A 16,612-nucleotide genomic window follows, 5' to 3' on the forward strand; every position below is an offset into this window, starting at 1 on the left:
CATTGAGAAAAAATTTTTGCCAACTTCCTCTCTGCTCCCCTGCTCCCCAAATCCTTGTGCTTGGTGTCTTGATGTTTGTTTCACATTGCAAGCCTTTGAAAGGAGTCTTGAAAAGCAGAAGTTACTTGGAAAGATTCAAATGCTATCTTTATAACAAATTTTCATTGACGGGGTTGATCATGATAAAAATCACTCTTCAGGTCGTTATAATAAGGGGGGTTGTATGGGGGCTGTACAAAGATTGAAAGTAACTAACTTGTTTATAGCTGTAGCTGCTGACTTGTGGGGCCTGAAGCTGCTGTGTTGCCCCTGCGTGTTTGTTGCTCCGCTTTAATACCTACCATTTTTCCTCTCTGTCTTGATATCTAGGTATTTGTATCTGCTTTTCTCCAATGATGACCTCCTACCATTAGACAACTGGGTTTTTAACACAGAAGCTCATCCTCTGCCTGTTTTACATTTAGCCAACACCACACTGTCAGGAAATCCTGCATATCGATAAAAACGGCTCTACGAAGAGGAAGTGAGACTGTTTTCAGATCTGTTTTGTTTACATGGACCACTTGAGACTTTAAGCAGGAGAGGAGACAGACACTTGATAAAACTAGACCTCTGAGTCAAGCAAGTACCGGCGTGAGAAATGAAGCTCTTCAACATATAGATAAGTTTAAAGTTTTGTTTTATACATGACCAAAACACATTAGTGTGGTATTTGCAGGACAGAAACTTCATGTGCTTTGAACCCTAGCAAGACATGGAATCTACTCTTTAATATAAATGCGGCAGCATAAGGAAGAAGAGGCTTTCCTATCCAGGGAGAGGAACTTCCTGCTGTTGCAAGGAACAACACACCAGTCACCTCTTCAGATCGGGTGGGTTCCAAATACCTAGATTTTATTTTTCCTCTTTTTTTGTGTTTGATGATGGCATGAACAAAGCAACAACAAAAAGCAACATCAGTGCACCAGCAGCATCAGGATTTGAATTTTTTTCTGTACCTGTCTGAATTTTCTAAGGAGCATCTGTTTGTCCAGACTGGCAGCCATTCTCAGGACCTCTAAGCTACTAAAACTAAACTATAAAAACTATTGTCTCCTCACTTTCCCTTTTCAAAATAATGTTGAAAGATCTGAGTTGTATGCTTACATCCAAAAAAAATTACTAAGCACTTGGTTTGTAGTTCACTGTCAGCAACATGGGCTTAGCTCATTTGGCAAGCTACAGTCAGAGTCTGGGGCGTATTGCAGGAGCCTAAGTTTCCCCTCCTGTCACATGGAAAAAAATATTCTCTTATAAGTCCCGGTTCTTTTAGCTAAATAAACAGAGATGACAACATGAGGAAAGCAGTCTCTCATGATTTATATAACAGGAGACAGTATATGGCACTTAAAAATGCCCCCCTTGAGCTAAGCAGCAGGATTTTGTTGCTTTATATTTTTCCACACAATCGGGATTTTTCCTAAAAGTTAAATTTCATTCTTTGGATACTATTCATGGAACCTTCTGTGCAAGTATGTGTATGACAGAAGCCCAAAACTGCCTTTGATTTAGTTTACAAAACTTTTCTTCTTGGTGCTCCAGTACAAAGCCAACATGATCTTCTTTGGAAAAAACGTAACATCTCTCATATATGAGTGGAAGAAGAAACTGAAGTGTCTCATCTTCCATATTTTATGAGAAGGGCGATGCTGTTACCTGTGTGGTTTCTTTTCTGAGTACTCCTAAGCTGGGCTGGACAGTATCACTTAAATGAAGTCTGCTTCAGTCTTCACCTATTTGCTAAAAGAAGTTTCGCCTTTTCAAGTATATATCAATCTCTTCTTTTTATACTGTTATTCCAGAACCCTTACAGCTCAAATTATTGTTTTTATTCCACTTTATAGCTCTTGAATCCTTCTGCCATGGTGACTGGCCCCTTTGCTGAAAAAGAGCTATGAGGTGCTCCTTTCCCTCCTAATTAATGCACAGGTTCCATCTTTAAAAAAATCTTGATTGTGTTTTCATACTAAAGTGAACTGAAGACCTCTTCAGTACAGCATCAGATCTAAAGGGAAAGAGTGGTATTTCTCCCCCTCAAAAAATGTTTATATGTGGAGTTCTATATATAAAAACTTTTCTCTCCATCCTATTATACTTGACTATACAGTATAGTAGAATTTCCCCCATAAAATTTTTCTTCACTAGTCTTTGACACTAAGCTAGACACAGAAATCATCACGTGATTTAAGGAAAAATGCTATCAGATGCTTTTTTCCAGGCAGTTACTTTAGTTTAGGAGGAGGAAGACATAGAGCTTGGAAAAAACTCCAATCTCAATGTTTTTACCTTAATACCAGTTACTTAGTTGCTGTAGTTTGGAGCAGTATCTTAAAAATTATTTGAGAACTGATAAAGTAGTTGATATAGTAAATAATACTGATTCAAGTAACTGTTTATTTTAAATCAGAAGTTGCTTAATAAATTACTTCTTCTTACTGGTCCCACAATAATTTATTTTTCTGATTAGTATTCACTGACTTATGAAGAGCTAGTCATTTTCCATTTTCCAAAGTTCAGATATGTTATGTTTCCAAATTGAGTTTTTGCCATCCCATGAGAACTTTTATTGGTTTAAAACTACACTCGATTGCCTTGTTGTCCTAAATCTCTCTGTGTACAAATAAGAAAGAGGAAAAGCAGACTCTCATGTTTAACAACCATGAGGAAAGAAAGGAAAGAAAGGAAAGAAAAAGTGAAAAAAAAAAGGAAAGGAAAAGTGAAAAATAAAAAGGCACTTTCCACCCCATACACGCATCCCCATACACCTCCTGATAAATGCAGATGTAGAATGGCCGCCAGTCTGTTCAGAGAAAGGTCAAGGACAGAATTCTGGAGTCCCAGAAACAGCAAACTTCTTATCATTGTTTGCTGCTCTTCTACCCACCTCTTGTGGATTAAAGAGCGACCCTTCAAATTAATTCCTCCATGAATCCCAATGGGTTAACTCACTGCCACAGGAATGCTTGAATTGAGGACCTAAGCCATTTCATGTTATGGGATGGTATTTTTCTCAAAGCAGATGTACAGTACTGCTATTTCTTCTTTGTGTAGATAAGCAGCAGGTACCAAATAAGGACACTTGTTTCTCATTTTCCAGTTACCCCAACGGCTGTCAGTTTCTACTCCATCACTCCTTAAAATACAAACTATCCTCTTTTCTCCAGAAGCTACTGATGTGCATAGTCTATCAAAAGATAATGCATTTTGTGGACTAATTGATGTATTGTTCATGAATCTTTCCATCCTGAGATTTCCTAGACAAAGCTAAGTTTGGAGGTAATGGGTTCTGAGCAAGGTGGGTGCATAATAACCAAGCGCCACAGATGTTGAAACTTCTGACTGAAGTGATGCGCCCTTGTTCCGAGTCCTTCACAGAGAAGTGGGTTCTGATCTGCAGAATGGCATTATCTGCAAGCCCAAAGTTGAGACTGTTTTCCCTCTAGGTCCATAAGGTACAGTAGAATATTGCCATTTTCATTCTGTTGCTGCTGTCTTACCTACTTTCATGAAGATAGAGTGTAAATTTAAGCACAAAATGACTCTTTAGTCCTAGTTGTTTCCAAGTCTTGCACTGTATTCTCTAACAAAACAATCCTCGTTTTCTTTAGGTAGCTGTCCCATTTTAGCAATTTCTACAATACCCTCCCCTCTTACAGGATGAAATAAAGAACAGAAAATCATGTTCGTATTTGGCACACTGGATTTGGGCAAGAGCCTGGAAATCCCAGAATTGTCTGTTTCCTGTTTGCATGCAGTCAAAACAAGGATGTTCAGTTCTTTTCCTAATCCAAGCCTCAAGCTTGCCTGTTGGTCAGGATCTACTAGCAGTACTTTTTTTTCTAACACTTACAGCCTGACTTTTCAAGGAAGCCAGATTTCTGCAGCTTCCATTGACTACCATGGAGCTGTGTGTGTCCTGCAGTCAAGAAGTCAACTTCTTAGCTTTGTCCTCTAAATAAAAACAAAACCCTTGAATGATATTCTGGGTGTTCGTTTTGCTGCACAATAGGGTTCTCAATGCTTAAGAAAAGTATGAAAAATAGTATGCTGGAGTAAAGGGAAAAGCAGGTAGTTCCCTGTGCCAGTCGCACCTTTGAGGCTCCTTTATCTCCCTACTCCAAATTTGCGGATCAGTGTCTTCTACCTTCCAATCACTGACATATTCCCACCCAGTATCTTCCAAGATTTGAATGTTAAGTATCCAGGTTCTGAAAAATGAAAATAGTTACACACTCCCTGAAATACCATCCTTTAAGGTTAAAGGTCTACCCTGTGCTGACGTATAGCTAAGCAAAGCCCTGTTGGGCTGTCTTTTATGATCCTCTCTCCCATCCCTCAGGAAGTGATGCTACAAAACTTCATAATGTGACTCTCCCTAGTTTGAATGGAGAAGCAGTTAATAGGAGTAACATCGAAAGGATCAACAATGTAACCTGACATCCAAAGCAAATGGTGAGGCAGTTTACATCTCAGGGATGTAGTAACAGGCTTTTAGCAAATTGAGCCTGTTATGTACATTAATAAGTCTAGTCCATGTTTTTAAGGGGACAAATAAGAAGCAGGCTTCTTGTTACCAGAGAAAAGCAAGCTCTTGATCCACGCTATAGTTCGGAGATCTGTTCACCCTAATGAGACATCCCTCCTTTACTCCTTGAATTTTGAGAAACAGTCTTCTGACTCAAGAGTTGGAGTTGCCGTACAAAGAGGAAACCCAAGCTCTTTTGCAAGTTCTGTGCGTACAACTGTAGCAGGGATGATAAGCACTAGCTGCTTCGGCTGTCAGCCCTTTCTAACAAACTGCTCTGTAATTGCCTGGAAAAGTTGGGAACCACCGAAGTCGAAGGAGACAGCCTGACTTGTTATGGTGAATTGTTGCCTTTAATCCTAATCGCTTGGTGGAAGAAGGATTTGCATTCTGCCTTTATTCTTGCTTTGTCTAAAACTGACAGATTATTTTTCCTCCAAAATTAATAAAAGGGCAAAAGTCTATCTTCTGATGTGAAAACCTTCTGCCTCTGACCTGGAATCCTGCATATGTACTTTTTACAGATAAAAAATAATATTGTATATAAAAAAGATTGAATAAAGAATGTCTTTAAGTGAAAAAGGTGCGTTTTGTGTCCTTTGTCTCCAGTAGCAACCTCCTGTAGCATTGGACTGTGAAGCTGATCCTGTTTCATAGGCTTGGTGGTGCTGCAGCTTTTCCCCTGAAGCTCTACTAGGGACTTTGTCAACATAAACATGTATCAAGTCCCCCTGTTGCAAAACTAAACCCCTGTACCCCTTGCTTGCTTTTAACAGGTCACTGTAGTGTTTAATTTTTTCTCAAGATGTAGCTAAATGTGCAACAGTTTGAGGCTGGGTTTGTGTGCTGTTGTGAAAGCCACCAAATCTCACAAAATTTTGAAATTTCTACCCTTTTGTTAGATTTCTGTGAAAGTGGCTAAAAGGTTCAAAGAATCTTAGTGATGAGGGTAAAGGGGGCAGGCAGGCAGACAAGCAGTGCTACTAAATAAACTTAATTTTAAGACCCCAGGTTAAAACCCCACTTTGGGGGGGCTAAAACCCCAACCATTTTCTTGATACTAAATAGCCAGTGAATTGGGCAATTAAGTCTGCACATCCATTCCTCTGCCCTCTATGAAAAAGAAGTTTGTAATGGTTAAATGTTGTTCACAGGGAAATTGGTAGGAGGAAATTGCTTCGAGTGAGCCTGTCCTCCTCCTGTACCTTTATATTCACTGGAACTGCTGCTGTGGCTCTCTGTTTTGCAGTACAGCAAGTGAATAACCAGACTTGCTTTCTGATTCACATTAACTGTAGATAATCGTTACTGTCTGACATCATATTGCTCATACATGGTACCTTGTTTTCACGGCATGCCATGACTGCCATCCTGTGCATCCTGTTTCAGTGCTTTAGATCCAGTGCCCAGCCTTCCCAGGGTTCTTCTGCCTCAGGATGCGGTGACCTCCTTCAATATTACTTAATCAGAGAAAACTGCTTCCAAAGTGCCATAATTCAGTGCAACACATGACACCAGGCACACACCTGCTGTCCTGGTATGCCATCCATCTTGAGATTCAGTTACACGTTCAGCTGTTGCTCCCTAGCTTCCCACACAAGCACTGCGTGTTCATGATGCACCCAGCTTCCTACCACAGTGCTACTAGCAAAGCAGTGTGTCTTTTGCATCCATTGATCTTCCTGTGGTGTGCTCAGCCCTTAAGCCACCTCACTGAAATTGACTTCTTGCATCAAAGCATGTTTGCTACTGCTATCCACGTCACCATCTCAGCCTCTGAGCCCTAACACACAAAACCTTGCCTCCTGCTCTAGTACTATCAAGCTAGCTGTCCTTGTGTATAACATTTTGGCCAATACGGAAGGCTTTGTTACTGTCCTCGCTGCTCTTCAAAAGGGATCCTGGTTTTTTGTGGTTGCATTGCATTGTCTCTGCCTCTTCAGTAGTGAACTGTTTCACCCCTCTACCTCTACCTCTTCTGAAACAGGTTTTCTTTGCACATCCTCTCTCCAAGGATATATTAGCAAATATCCTCTTCTATTTCCCCCTTTGGCACTCTGCCTGCGTGTCACCCTGCCCCACTTCCCTTGTAGACTCTGTGATTGTGTGTCCTCCTTCCTGGAGACCATGTGCCTTTCCTGTGCATATTAATTAGCTGTACTTAAAAATCCTGAAATTAATCCTTAATGGGTTATTTTTAGCCTTCGTCTTGTAGCTCTGGGAGTTGGCTTCTCGCAGTGCAAAGCCATAGACATTCTGCGGGCTTTGGAAAGGAAACGTTACTCTATTTATGCTGGTTCACATGTGGGATGTGTGAAGGTTGGTGGTGATGTGCTTTTTTTTTTTTAATGTGAAGAGCAAGAGTCTTTTTGACAACAATATTTCAGGCTGAGCAAACTCTCATGTGAAAGGGTTTGAGAGGAGCCATCACTCACATAGCCAAACTACTTGCAGGTAAAAATTCAGGGAAGGAAGAAAAAAGCATTGTGTGTCCCATGGACACACAGTTTCTCTGTTTTCTTTCTTGTATGGTTTCCATTATACAAGTAGTTCTAGGCAACATCTATGGTGTATGTCTGTTGCTGCATAAACCAGAAATTATGAGCTGCTGCATGACTGAGAAAATAGCATCATGTGTTGTATGGGATCACCTAAAAGCCCCATACGATCTGCATTATGATACATCCACAAAAAAGGAAAAATGTCCCTAAGTCATTTCTTCCAGAAGCTGGTGCTGGCTATGTCTGCATACCCATCTCTTCACCAATCCATGCTGAAACCTCAGCAAGGAAGTCAGTGGAGGAAGCCCTAAAGAATACAAGTGGATGTCAGCAGTCTGCTAAATCACCGATGACAGAGGCCTGTGCATGGGTTCCAGGAGGTGAGGTGCAGGAAGATTTCTCATGTGGACAGACAAACCCATCCATGACTGGTGTGTGGATCCTGCCCAGCATTCCTGTGAATCCCTCTGCAGAGCTTCTGGCTTAACTTGAACCATCTGTGAGGCCACAGAAGGTACTTTGAAGAAAAGATGCAGAATTACTTGGGATACCAAAGACAAAAGTTTTATAGGCTAACCAGATATTGCTTTTTATGAGACCTATCATTCTCCAGGCAAAGGATGTATTGTACATCTCATGTAACTGAACTTCTGTAATGTATGCAGTACTGCATCTTGATTAATTTGTCTTGAAAATATGAACTTGAACACAAGAGCTGCACAGTGGATAAGAAACTGGGTAGAGGAGGAACAACGAAGTATAAAATGGAGGAGGAAACTTTCAGGTGTCTTAGTGAATGTCACTAAACCCTGGTACTAGGACAGATCTTCTGTAACGGCAAGAAGAATTTGTTTGCAGCAGAAGAAAGTTAGGAAGAATTGTCAATAACGAAAATGGAGGATCAGATAATATTGAGACCTGGAACACCAGAAGGCAAAAGAAATTTAAAAAGTCAAAAGGCAAACTTGTTCCTCCAGGGACTAGGAATAAAACCTTTCATTCTAATCAGGGATGTTGTCAGTCTGAAATCATTAATGTTGAGAAAGACCTGAACGTATAGTCAGCTATAATGACAGAAATCACCAATGCAAGGTGAAAAAAATGCAAGTGAAAATAACAGAATGGCTGTGCTGGGTCAAAACTATGGTCTGTCTAAACTAGCATCTTGGCTCAACACTGACCTAGAGCAGATTCCCACAGAAGAGTAGAAAAATAAGTCTATATTGATACTTTTAAAATGTGCTGCAAAATGTTCGGCAGCTTCCTTAGCTGTAGGTGGTATCTTTGTATTTAATAGATCTTGACATACAGGGAGGGGGGGATGTTCTTAGGAATTAGTGCAGTCACATACTGAATCAATGGCAACCGTTAGAACAAGCTCTGCCAAAGAGCCTCATGGTGTTGGCAAAGTATGCATGCATCAAAAAGGTATTTCTGATGAAACTAAAAACGTATCAGTGTTGTACAAAGCAGGATGAACACATCTGAGATATGGCGTATGGTTCTGGTCACCCACATTAGGAGGGCTTGCCTCAGTGGAACAGGTGCAAGGCAGGAGTATTTAGGCTTACCAGGGAGTGAAGAGTTTGTGTCAAGAGGGGTGAGAAGAATAGTTTAGCCTGGCAAAATGGAAGGCTGACAGCCCATATTTGTATATGCAGATTTCTGTCATAAGCTCATCTTGTCCTTTATTTGGGTACATATCCCATTATTACTTGAGGTGCTTTATGTCTGAGGGTTATTTCTAAATAATTGTTTATATTAAGGGATTTCCCTGACAGTTCTCTGGTATTTTTCTAGAATCATAGAATCGTAGAATCATTAAGGTTGGAAAAGACCTCAAGATCAAGTCCAACCATCAACCCAACACCCCCATGCCTCCTAAACCATGTCCCAAAGTGCCACATCTACACATTTTTTAAATACCTCCAGGGATGGTGACTTAACCAGTTCCCTGGGCAGCCTGTTCCAATGCCTGACCACTCTTGCAGGAAATAATTTTTTCCTAATATCCAGTCTAAACTTCCCCTGAGGCAGCTTGGGGCCATTTCCCATTATCCTATCACTTGTTAATCTGCAGAAGAGACCAACACCCACCTCCTTTCAGATAGTTACAGAGAGCAATAAGGTCTCCCTCAGCTTCCTCCAGACTAAACAACCCCAGCTCCCTCAGCCGCTCCTCATCATTGTTCCCCAGACCCTTCACCTGCTTCATTGCTCTTCTCTGGACACGCTCCAGCAACTTGATGTCCCTCGTGTAGTGAGGGGCCCAAAGCTGACACAGCATTCGAGGTGCGGCCTCACCAGTGCCGAGTACAGGAGCACGATCCCTTCCCTTCTCCTGTTGGCCACACAATTCCTGATACAATTTGCAAGTGTACTCTTAGATGTAAGTGTACTCTTAGATCTGCACTGATACATAGTTACACATTTTGTACACTTTAGCCAGGCAAATGATTTCAAAGAATCCATACATTATTGCTCTTAGTATGCTCACATTTCAGAACCAGTGTTACTCGGGCAAATACGTATATCATATATCAAACTAATACTATAGCCTCCTAAAACCTTAGGGCAAGCTCCTGTAAACTCGGACTCTGTATTCCTACTTGTGTCACAGCAAGGCTAGGTTTTCAGGTTCTCATTAGATTGTTTTCAGCTGAAGTGGAAATTTCCCCCAGGAAAAGAACCCCCAAAATCTTTGCATACCCGCCAGTCATCAACTTGTTGGATTTACTGCTTTCCTCTGAAGCAGACTTTGATGGATTCAGTGACAGAAGGGGAAAATTTACTGCCACATCCAGGAGACAACGTTACACTGATTTTTTATTAGATTAAATAATACACAAAGACTGCTTTTCCAGGTGTGCAGTCTAAGTAAACCTTTCTATATACTGCGTGTGATTTCCTCCAGTTACTGCTCATGCTATTTCTTACAAAGCAGGACTAAGTCTATGGGGAAAACATGTCAACCCCTTCACAGAGCACACAATGTAGCCCTGGAGATGTTCCCTCTGAACAGGTTATGTTCAGTGCCAGATGCTTGTTAGCTCCATCAGACAGGTGCTCTGCCCGTGTCCATATTTTACCCCTGCAGCAGAAATTTCTCTGCCAGCTTGAGCTGTCAGGGAAGGGCACTCGTGGCTGGGTATACTCTGGTGCTGGCACCACCTTGCTCACCTCTCTGCTTGCTGCTGTATTCTGTGTTCGAGGCATATCCTAGATAGTCAGCTCAAAATTTGAAAGTCATGATGTGGTTTCAATAGTAGTATGAGACTAACTTCCAAGATGGTGACATTTGGACATTAGGTTCAAATGCCAGACACTCATAGTCTGTCTGCCAAATTCTGAACCTCCTTTGCCCACTGGCGTGTGTAACTCTTGATGCAGCTGAGTCACAAGGATGTGCAGAGTCCCCTGTTTCAGGAGCCAGCAAGGCTCAACCAAGCGCAGGGGACACAGCAGTCTGCCCTGAACAGATTAGCAAATCAGCATAAAGGATGGCAGCGAGTTTGTGATGTAGGACATGAATCGTGACTGTGAGGAGCCTTTTTTCCTGAGAGAGGCAAACGTGCCTGGTAGTCTCTGGGGACACTATGGGGTTTCAAATGGCTTCTGTTGAGAAAAGACTAGTTTTTAGCTGCTTGACAACCCCAGTTCTTCAAAAACTCTGAGGCAGGCTGCAAGCATTGAGATTGCTTCTAAATTTTAAGTTTGAGGATCTTTTTCTGTGTCTTCAGGGTTTGTTTAGGTTTTTTTATCTTGAGCCTTTGGGTCACTCATAGTTTAATATTTCCAAGCACTTCCCTTCCCTTTTCTTCCAGAATGATTAAAAACACCCTTAAAAATAAAAGAAAAGGAAAACTTGGCATATCTCCCAATCTGGCAGAGGTTCCAGCACTTTATACCAGCATCATGAAATAATCAAGAGTGGGCACTGCTGCATTAAGCTCACCCTGAGCACTGCTACAAATGCCAAAGTAAGGGCTTGCTTTTTGGAAAGCAAAATTTTTTGAGCTTAAATCTGATACAGACACGGATCTTCATTCCACAGACATACGAGGCAATTTCTCCTGTTAACTGCTCTGGTTCAAGCACAGGCAATTAGCAACATCCTGTTTTTAGTGAGACATCTCACAGTAGCCAAGTACAAAACAGCACTGAATAACGTGACACCCCAAGTAAAACGTTCTGTGATATAAATATGAGTCCCTCAATTACTTTGGGTTCTTGCACTGATCTTTATGCAGGCAGGTTTATTTTTCCACTCCCAAGTGAATAATGAATGGGTTTCATACACTTGGCCTTAACTCCATCACCTGTAGTTCTTCCACCACTCGCTGCAGGAGTGCTGGAGGGAGAAGGGAAGGGAGACACTTGGATTTAAACCCTGTACTATAGAGCTGTTGGTATAGAGTGGCCCGCGCACACTTCCAGTGTATTAACCAATTTGTCCTTAGGCAGGAATGGAAAGCTAGGCAGCTGGGTTTGGGACCAAACATCTGGAGATGCTATCTGGGCTGTGTTCTGGTTGTTCTGTTGTCGTAGCTAAACATGGCATTGCTCCCATTCGAGCAACCTTTAGAAAATGAACCAGAGACCTTTTCTTGAAATAGATGCATCAAGCCATTCCCCTAAAGTAACACTGAAATTTTGACTTGTAAGAGGGGTTGCAAAGCACTCAAGGATGTTAGCAGGAGAGGAGGTGAGATGAATACTTGCATGAATACTGGATGTGGTATATCAGAGTTAATCCTTTGGCTCTGTTCATCTGACACCCGGTAGTAGGCAGCCTGCACCAGCAACCTTGCACTGTGTTATTTGTGATAAAGTGCAGCTTTGTGAATACAGGAACTCAGCAGTCAGAGTATTGGGCTTCACAGATCGAGGGGAAACTATCGCTCAAGATACCATCTTGTGGTAGTAAGAGGCACAGACCAGGGGAGCCAGCAGATTTAAATCGTGTGAAGCAAGCATCAATCCCATTGAATAGCTAGCTGATCATAAACTCCTTCCTTTCCAAGCAAAGGATGCCACCGGGGAGTAAGTACTAGGCTCGGGTCTCACGCTGCCCGGTGTGTCCTAGCGCAGGAGCTGCAGGGAGGGGACACACAAGAAAAAATCACAGGTTTATACTGCACTCACCCCACCCAGTGGTCGGTCCGTGACAATCCTTGTCCAAAGGACACCCTGTGAAAGGGTGACGAGATCAAAATGCAGCCCTGGTCCTTATACTGGGGTGTCACCCGGATCTGCCTGGTGCCACCTTCCAGCTGCCTTTCCACTACAGCAGGAAGCTTTCCCTCGGTACCTCTGCCACCAGCAGCCTGGACCCTGCTGTCCAGCACGCGTTCCAATGCACAGCACCTCTGCCCGCTCCCTGCTGCTCCCACAGCCTAAGTCCAAGCACAGAGACACTGACCGTACAGCTGGGTGGAGGAGACCCCAGCTGGGGTCTGTGTCCTGCAGTGGGACCTAGGTCAATTTCCAATATACCACGGTGCATGTTACAAGAGCTAACCTGTTGTGACATTTTCTTATTTCCCTTCCCTCGTTTATAGCAGCACCATGAACAGAGTGCAAGGTAAATGAGATCATCATAAAGGTAACTACTTTCTCTCTGTAAATATATAACTAGTAAATTTAAGAGGGCTGAGGAAAAGACCCTAGAAGCAAGAAAACTTGAACACTGAAGAACTCCTGCCTCGACCACTTCCCACAGGCACCTCCTACTGTGCTGTGCTCAGCATCGAATGGTTTTCATGTCTTGATTATTCCTTGTGGCTGGCCAGAAAGGCCACATTTCTCTAGCAATACCTATGTGCCAGAGTTTATTTCAAGAGCCTCATAGACAAGATACACTAGTTGCAAGATGGACCAAAAGAAGCCTACCATGAGAGTGACTGTCTTGAACATAGCGGTGGGTATGCACTGTTCCTTGTCATCAGCATTTAGAATTAAAGTACGTAGAAAGCCCAAGTACGTGTAAAAATCCAGTGTGCTTTTGATCTAGATTAATTACAAAGCTTACATACCTCAAGTTGCACATGGGATTAGCAGAAAAATGTGTATCTAGCTCCTGATGAAATCACCGAACTGACAAATTTGAAATGCAAGTATATTTGAAAAAGAAAATAGCATGTAATGAGAAAGTGGAGATGGACCATTGATGTAATTTTTTTTTACATAAAAATATGAAGGGATGAGGTATATACCTTCATTGGGAGGAACTTCAGAGTTCTCAGAAACTTTTTATTCTAGTAGAGAAAACATAACAAGAAATCAAAAGCCAGAGACTAAACCTTGACAAATCCAGACTGAAAAATAAGGTGTACATTTTTAACAGTGAAAAGGCTTAATCACCAAGAAAAGTAATACATTCTTCTCCCCTTGACACATATGGATGAGGTCTGGATACGGGTGAGACACTGGGTTTGGAGTGTAACAGTTGCTGAACAAGCTAGGCAAACTGTCCTGTGTAATAACACCTTAAAACTCCTTAATCATGTTGTCTTTTACAAAACCTGGGAAATACCTATGAAGACTCACAGAGGCAGATGTATTATAGCTGTTCTGTATTAGATGGTAAAGGGTCTTTTGGACTGAAAGAAATTGATGAAGAAATGCCTCTCTGCACCTTTTTTGGAAGCTCTGTGTGAAGCTGCAGCATGCTGTGCTTGAAGCCGATGCAGTTACAGAGTGAGGCTGTGCACAGCTATTCCGGACATCTAAGGCTATCGAGCACTGCTTGCACAGTTCCATGGATACAGCTTTCTTACCAGCGTGCCACCTCCAGGTACCAGCAGCAATGACAACTGGTTTGCACCAAGCTGCGCCAACAGGAAGCAGTGGGAACAGTCCACCTGGAAAAGAGGTCAGCTCTTCTAGTTAGCACCAGCAGATACACAAATTAATGACTAAATGGGCCGCTGAACAAATTTTGTGGAAGCTTTGCTAGCCTGTGCACTGCTGGACTGTCCCAGTGTTCTTCAAGCAGAAGTGTTAAAAGGTCTTTGGCAGTAAAAACAAGACCAAACAAATCCCTCAAAATGCAGAAGAAAGTGATCTGAAATGTTTGTAATATCTGCAAAATCTTCAAAAATACAATTAAATTACTAATATCAAATGCAAAAATTGCTTTGCCTTCATGCATTTTCTTTTAACTGTTTAGGTGGGCTTTCCACATCTTAATGCAGCAACAAAAGCAGTCTTTCTTTGCCTCAGTGGTCTTCTACAACGCATATTAAGAATTTTGATGGAAAATACTATATAGTGTAAGGGCTGTTGCAGGGCAGTGCTTAACTTTCAGCCCTCATTCTCTACTGACCTCTTTCCCACCGATTCCTGTGACTCTGCAGCTGTGAGAGAAGTACATCCATTGATGCCAGGTGTACTGGCAGAAACCAGGTTTGTAGACATACTTTTGGTGCCAAAAAAGTTCTCTGCATTTTTTTTATATGGGAGATGAACCTGACAAGAAAAGCCTAACCCCACAACTCCCCATTTCAAACCAGTCTGTTAACTGAGCACCTCTCTGTTGGGAACTTCTGGCTATTTGACAACAGACCCCCTACCTGCTTGATCATCAACACACAAAAAATTGAGTAGCACCTGTTATAGGATCAAGCTGGAGTTCTAATATATCTTCTTTATTTTTGGTTACTGTTCTTTTCGCTTTTGTAGATTGGTCCTCAACTACTTATTATTCAGTGCTTGCTGCTAGCACTGGAGATGCACGTTTTATTTAACAAATGTGAGAAGTTTAGTTATGTGAGTGAGGAACTTCTAGAAATGTCAAACATTGGTATGAGAAAGAAATCTATGGCACGGCCACACATGAATTCTGGTTATCCAGTGATTTTTGAACTTAGATGGAGACGCAGATGGAGAGCTTTAAAGAGAGAGAAAAGCATCACATGGGTCATGACAAGAACTGGTGAAATTGGGATGTCTTTTTAAATGCATCCTACTGTACTCCAACTTTCCAAATTAGCTTTACAGCAGCTATAATCTATTATATCTAGATGTATAAGTGACTGATTTTTCAGGTTAAGAGATCATTGGCACTCTGGTTTCCTGCATAGCAGGGGCTATACATGTCTCACATTGTGATTATGCACCAAGCCTATTAATTGAGCCATTAAAAAAAAACTGTTTTGAGCCTATCAATTGAGCTTTTTTTTTTAAAAAAAAAAGCTGTTTTGATTTAAAGAACACAATTGAGAAAGTTAACATTTATTTTGTGATTTTTATCACTTAGTCTGTATTTATTCATTTAACATCATAGGGTAAAATGACAACTTGTAAATCAAACTTCATCCAATAATAAATCAAACTTATTTGATTCTGCAGTTATTTGAAATCTGCAGTGCACTTACGTGCTTGTCCAACAATTCAGATTCTTCAGGAAAACATGCTCATTGGCATATACTATCCAACTGTCCTCCATTGACTCTATCCTGTATTAATGATATCAATGTCAGGCTTGTATTTCCAGTATTGACATGATAGCCACCTTTGCTTCTGTTCCTCTGGAGCTTCTTCAGTGTTCCTAAATTTATTAAAAATGTACGTTAATAGCTTAGATTTCCAGGTCCATTTTAGCAAGCAAAAAATCTGTTCCTCTCTGGCAACAAAATATTTAACAAAAAAAGGTGGCCTTTCAGCTTAGCTTTTGTACCTGCTGGAACCAGAAGTAATTAATTCATCTGTAGCATGTAGGCATCACTGACATATCTTTGCTACTTCCCCCTTTTCTGCATGCCTGAAGGGTAAATAAACACCTTTTCAGCAAAGCAGACTTAACATTTTTTTCTTTTCCAGTGTCTATAATTAAAATTCTTCCTACTGGTCCTGTTGACAGTGGAATTTCATTGTTAACCAATATTTTGCTTTACTGATTGCCAACAAACTAAGTTAGAAGAATGTTACTGGTCAGTTAACTTAAAAAATAGTAAGGCTCTTACTGATTGAGCACATTTTGTAGCCACTTTGTTAATTTGCCAAGCATAAGAGTAAAGAAGATACTGCAAAGTAGACTAAAGTGTAAACTTGCAGCAGATCAACTGCTTCGCAGTAAGCGTGCCTGTTCTCCTTCTTGGTATCCCTTGAAATATCTTAATTGGCTTGTGTTTGCTATCGGGTAACAACACACAGAGCATGTTTAGGTATCCATCTCTTCGGGCTTTCAGGACTTTATATTGCAGACACTCTGTTATTTTGGGTAGTACCTGAAGCGAGAGACAACACAGATGCAAACCTGAGGGTGCTGGGGGAGGACAGTTGCCTGGGTCCACCTCTGCTTCTCACCTTCTGCTGCCCCTCCCTGCGCCCTGGCACCAAGAAACCCAAACAAAGAATTAGAGGTGTGAAAATCCCCACCGCACCACAAAAATATAACTAAAAATAAATAACGGAGACGTTATTTTTCTCCTCCTTTCCTGCTATCGGGCATGTCTCACACCAGCAGACGCTCTGTGGGGCAGGGTACAGCTCCACGGGGCAGGAGGCTGCGAGAAGCTCGGCACGGGGGGCCCTTTCTGCGATG

The 16,612-nt window shown here is 41.6% G+C and overlaps 1 protein-coding gene across 1 annotated transcript in view; it reads left to right on the forward strand.

The window, feature by feature from the left end:
- The window catches only part of MAN1A2 (mannosidase alpha class 1A member 2), a 152,471-nt gene extending 147,325 nt beyond the window's left edge, over nt 1–5,146 (forward strand). Inside the window, exon 13 of the mRNA XM_064465135.1 lies at nt 370–5,146. Within this exon, the coding sequence (XP_064321205.1) occupies nt 370–502 (133 nt within the window). The 3' untranslated portion in view covers nt 503–5,146. The remainder of the gene's footprint in view (nt 1–369) is intronic.
- The last annotated feature ends 11,466 nt before the right edge of the window (nt 5,147–16,612 follow it).

Source organism: Phalacrocorax carbo, chromosome 1, assembly GCF_963921805.1.
Source record: "Phalacrocorax carbo chromosome 1, bPhaCar2.1, whole genome shotgun sequence".
In the NCBI taxonomy this organism is placed as follows: Eukaryota; Metazoa; Chordata; class Aves; order Suliformes; family Phalacrocoracidae; genus Phalacrocorax; species Phalacrocorax carbo.